The sequence below is a fragment of the Herpailurus yagouaroundi genome, unplaced genomic scaffold, assembly GCF_014898765.1.
Source record: "Herpailurus yagouaroundi ecotype Mexico unplaced genomic scaffold, PumYag 66479, whole genome shotgun sequence".
NCBI classification, from domain to species: domain Eukaryota; kingdom Metazoa; phylum Chordata; class Mammalia; order Carnivora; family Felidae; genus Herpailurus; species Herpailurus yagouaroundi.
In genome coordinates this window covers 2,405-7,612 of record NW_024419433.1, presented here as the reverse complement: position 1 = coordinate 7,612, position 5,208 = coordinate 2,405, and the positions used below count along the sequence as shown (strand labels likewise).

At 37.6% G+C, this 5,208-nt stretch overlaps 1 protein-coding gene across 1 annotated transcript; it reads left to right on the top strand.

Moving 5' to 3' along the window:
* Nucleotides 1–1,470: 1,470 nt before the first annotated feature.
* On the top strand, nt 1,471–4,832 carry LOC121024628 (complement factor H-related protein 2-like). Its single transcript, XM_040466831.1, has 4 exons — nt 1,471–1,477; nt 2,955–2,961; nt 3,835–4,040; nt 4,497–4,832. Coding segments are annotated over exons 1-4 (423 nt in total). The 5' UTR covers nt 1,471–1,476; the 3' UTR covers nt 4,706–4,832.
* The last annotated feature ends 376 nt before the right edge of the window (nt 4,833–5,208 follow it).

Genomic DNA, 5,208 nt, shown 5'->3' with positions numbered 1-5,208 from the left:
CTTTTCTTTTCTTTTCTTTTCTTTTCTTTTCTTTTCTTTTCTTTTCTCTTTTCTTTTCAGTAGGGTTCACATCCAGTGTGGAACCCAACGTGGGGCTTGAACTCACAACACCTGAGCTGATATCAAGGGTCAGGCACTTAACTGACTGAGCCCCCAAGCACCCCTTACCCTCCCCACATTTTAAACATAAATGCCTTTTTTTTCTTTAGTAAGCATAAATGTCTTTAGTGTTTCTTCTACTTATATTGAGCACTATAGGAAATGATACAATGTTGCCCAAACATCAAATACAACAAACTCCTTATGAAAAAGAGTCTATTATATTTACCCTTATTTTTCTCAGTTCCCTTGTTCTTTCTTCCTGCATGAAGTCTCAGTCCTCCTTCTGTTATCTTTTCGGTGCTATTTGAAGAATTCCTTTAGCAATTCTTTAAAGATAGATCTGCTGGAGATATTTTCCCCGTTTTCCTTTGTCTCAGAACGTCTTTATTTCTCCCTTGTATCCTAAGGATGGCATCACTGGATATAGCATTCGGGATGACAGTTTCTTTTCTTCTAGTACTTGAAAAACGTTGTCACTTCTCGATGGACACAGATGAGAACCCCACGGACACTTGAACCCTTTTTCCCTTAGAGGTTTGCCTAATTTCTGTGTAGCTGCTTTTGAGATTTTTCCTTTTCTTTAGTTTTCCTCAGTTTGATTATGATGTATCTTGGCTTGAATTTCTTTAGGATTATCCTGTTTGGCTATTCAGTATGAATATTTATGCCTTGTGCCCAACTTGGGAAATTTTCAGCCATTATTTTTGGAAGTCTCTCTTTTTTTTTTTTTTTTTTTTTTTCTTTTTTTCATCTGCAACCCCTTTTTTTCTCTTTCTGGTTGTCCATGCTTTACCATATACTCTTACTGGTCCCTGAGACCCTGTCCACTTTTGTTTTCAGTCTGTTTTCAAAGTGAGCAATCTGTATTGTATATTCAAATTGATCTATCCTTCTGTCATCTGTAATCCATGATAGAGCCCATCCAGTGAGGATTTTTAACAATCCATTATTATGTTTTTCTGTTCTATAATTCCCATTGGATTTTTAAAAGCCATCACTAAATAATTCCATTATCTGTGTCATTTAAGTGTTGCCATCTGTTGATTATCTTTTCTCTTTTGAGATTTTAGTGGTCTTTGGTATGGTAAGTAATTTTCTCTCTCTTTAAAATGTTATTTTGAGAGAGCGAGCGAGAGAGTCCTCACACCAGCACACAAGCAGAGGAGGGGCAGAGTGAGAGCAAGAATCCCAAGCAGGATCCTCTGCCATCATAGACCCCAACACAGGGCTCGAACCCTTGAACTGTGGTATTATGACCTGAGCCAAAACCAAGAAGTGTTGGATGCTCAACCCACTGAGCTACCAGATGCCCCTATATTGAGTGATTTTCTTTTTTTTTTTTTATTTCTTTATTTATTTTGTAATTTACAGCCAAGTCAGCATACAGTGCAACAGTGATTTCAGGAGCAGATTCCTTAATGCCCCTTATGCATTTAACCCAATTTAACCCAACTCCCTCCCACAACCCCTCCAGCAACCCTCAGTTTGTTCTCCATATTTATGAGTCTCTTCTGTTTGTCCCCTTCCCTGTTTTTATATTATTTTTGTTTCCCTTCCCTTACGTTAATCTGTTTTGTCTCTTAAAGTCCTCATATGAGGGAAGTCATATGATGTTTGTCTTTCTCTGACTAATTTCACTTAGCATAATACCCTCCAGTTCCATCCACGTAGTTGCAAATGGCAAGATTTCATTCATTTTGATTGCCAAGTAATACTCCATTGTATGTATATATACCACATCTTCTTTATCCATCCACCCATCGATGGACAATTGGGCTCTTTCCATTCTTTGCCTCTTAATTGATAGTGCTGCTATAAACATGGGGGTGCATGTGCCCCTGCAAAACAGCATACCTGTATCCCTTGGATAAATACCTAGTGGTGCAATTCCTGGATTGTAGTGTAGTTCTATTTTTAATTTTTTGAGGAACCTCCATACTGTTTTCCAGAGTGGCTGTACCAGTTTGCATTCCTACCAGCAGTGCAAAAAAATCCTCTTTCTCCGCCTCCTCGCCAACATCTCTTGTTGCCTGAGTTGTTGATGTTAGCCATTCTGGCAGGTGTGTTTCCCTGATGTTGAGCATTTTTTCATGTGCCGGTTGGCCATCTGGATGTCTTCTTCGGAGAAGTGTCGATTCATGTCTTTTGCCCATTTCTTCACTGCATTATTTGTTTTTTGGGTGTTGAGTTTGATAAGTTCTTTATAGATTTTTGGATGCTAACCCTTTATCTGATAAGTCGTTTGCAAATATCTTCCCTCATTCTATTGGTTGCCTTTTAGTTTTGCTGATTGTTTCCTTCGCTGTGAAGCAGCTTTTTATTTTGATGAGGTCTCAGTAGTTCATTTTTGCTTTTGTTTCCCTTGCCTCCGGAGACATGTTGAGTAAGAAGTTGCTGTGGCCAAGGTTAAGGAGATTTTTGCTGCTTTCTCCTTGAGGATTTTCATGGCTTCCTGTCTTACATTTAGGTCTTTCCTCTATTTTGAGTTTATTTTTGTGTATGGTGTAAGAAAGTGGTCCAGGTTAATTCTTCTGCATGTTGCTGTCCAGTTTTCCCAGCACCACTTGCTGAAGAGACTGTCTTTATTCCATTGGGTATTTTTTCCTGCCTTGTCAAAGATTAGTTGTCCATACGTTTGTGGGTCCATTTCTGGGTTCTCTATTGTGTTGCATTGATCTGAGTGTCTGTTTTTGTGCTAGTGTAATGAGGGATTTTCAATTGTATTCTAGACATTTGGGATATTATGTTTTAAGGCTCTGGATTTTATTGACATCTCTTATTTATCAGGCCTCCAAGACTACCACAGTGCAAGTCCAGGCTTCCCACTTGACCTCCACTGACAACACGGAAAGTGGAGAGGTGTCTTATTCCCTGAGTGTGGAGAGAAGTCTGGGCCGCTCACTTGGCTTCTATTGATCACTGTTGATCTGTGAGCCACACAGGGAGAGGACTGGTCTCGGTTTCTTTATGATGGTATTTGGGAGCATTTCAAGTATTGTAAAAAATACCTGTTTTGCTAGAATACTCCTCTCCTGGGCCTTTGGCTAAATAGAGTGGATGATTTTTGGAACTTTTTTTTTCTTGAACTTGATATCATTTCTGGGTTCCATTCTTCTTTAGTGCTCAGTCCAGGGTCCGTAGAAGGCACAATGAAAACCCAAATGAACTGTGTAATTCCTTGAATCCCAAGGTCTCTTATCTGATTGATATCTTCTCTGATTCTTTTGTAATCTCCTATGTTGGTTTTTATAAGATGTTCAGGGTTTTTAGTTTTACTTAGCAGAAGGGATAAGCAGAAATGTTTCTACGTCATCATGTCCAGAATGGGAGGGCAGCAGTTGCCTTTCACATTATATAGATTTGTAATTCTTTGACATGATTAAAGAAACTGATGTTTCTTTTGTAATAACAACGAAAATCAATACATAGTAGACCATGCAGTATGTTGTAACTAATGAGAAAAATTTCTTTGTGTATATTAGCTATCCGTCTGGCATTTATTCAGTAGGAAAAATGGTTTTTAATACCAGAATACTGCAAAGCAGACATATTTGTTAATGCTTTATGTGTACTTTCATGTGGAATTAAAGGAAGTGCTTAAAAGTGTTATTCTCAGTTTAAGTGATTAGAATTTCTCCAATGAATCATTTCTGTCAGCAGAAGTCTTGATATTGTATATTGTGGTACATTTCTATTTACTTTACTTTAACCTGATTTTCTTTGCACTTTCAGTAAATCAAATAATATCTTTTTAGATCCTGATGAAAACTGTGGGCCCCCTCCGCCTCTTGACAATGGAGACATGACCACATTCCCCAAATCAGAATATCCTCCAGGATCATCAGTTGAGTACCGGTGCCAGTCCTTGTATGTGCTTGAGGGAAACAAGGTCATCACATGCAGATATGGACAGTGGTCAAAACCACCAAAGTGCTTAGGTAAATATTTTAATATTCACCTGGATCCTGGGAAATAATGAGAAAGGTGTTTTGCTGTTATTAACAGAATATTCATGGATTAACCACAACCATTCTGTCAAACGTTTGACTACTAAATATTAATCTGTGAAGAAATAAAGTTAGAAAAAAGTCTTACTCAAACAACAACAGCAACAAAATATTCTTTAATGAAAGCTCTTCCTATTGTTATTGACATGATGGATCTTTTATTATAACATTTAATTATCACACCTTAAACACAGTACCTCATTTTTACATCATTAATCATTTAAAATGATTTACATCTACGTGATAGATTTTCATTGTATTGGTTTGGAAAAGGTTTGGCAACAGAGCCCTGGGCCAGTGTAGAAGATTCTACTTGAAAGTCTGAAATTCTGTGGAAAATATTTGTTTACTTCTTAATGCTTATGTTCATTTTTTTTAAACCTTCAGATGTATGTATAATATCAGAAGACTCCATGGAAAGACATAACATACAATTACGATGGTCTTCTGTGAAAAAACTGTATTCCCCAACAGGGGATACTGTTGAATTTGAATGTAAAACTGGATATCATAGACAGACATCGCAACAAACATTCCGAGCAACCTGTTGGGAGGGGAAGCTGACCTATCCTGTTTGTGTAAAAAACCATGGTTAAGATGCAGTCCTAAAACTAAAATATGTACAATATTGAGAATTTTTCATTGTCAATCCAACTCAGTTTATTTTGTCAAGTGTTATTTAGCTCATTTACTTTCATAAATCAGAATTTGTGTTAAATATTATATGGATGATGTAATTAAATCTGAGAGACAGATAAATCACATCTTAAAAGTACCTCATTAAAACTTGGCAAACCAAAAAAAAAAAAAAAAAAATTGAAAAAAAAAAAGGGGCGCCTGGGTGGCGCAGTCCGTTAAGTGTCTGACTTCAGCCAGGTCACGATCTCGCGGTCCGTGAGTTCGAGCCCCGCGTCAGGCTCTGGGCGGATGGCTCAGAGCCTGGAGCCTGTTTCTGATTATGTGTCTCCCTCTCTCTCTGCCCCTCCCCCGTTCATGCTCAGTCTCTCTCTGTCCCAAAAAAATAAATAAATGTTGAAAAAAAAAAAAAAACTTGGCAAACCAAAATTCTTTATGTCCTATTCTTAAAATATCTATGACA

Coding starts and splice junctions, on each gene's coding strand:
- LOC121024628 (XM_040466831.1), top strand. Junction 4,041..4,496: donor AAAACCACCAAAGTGCTTAG/GTAAATATTTTA, acceptor TTAAACCTTCAG/ATGTATGTATAATATCAGAA.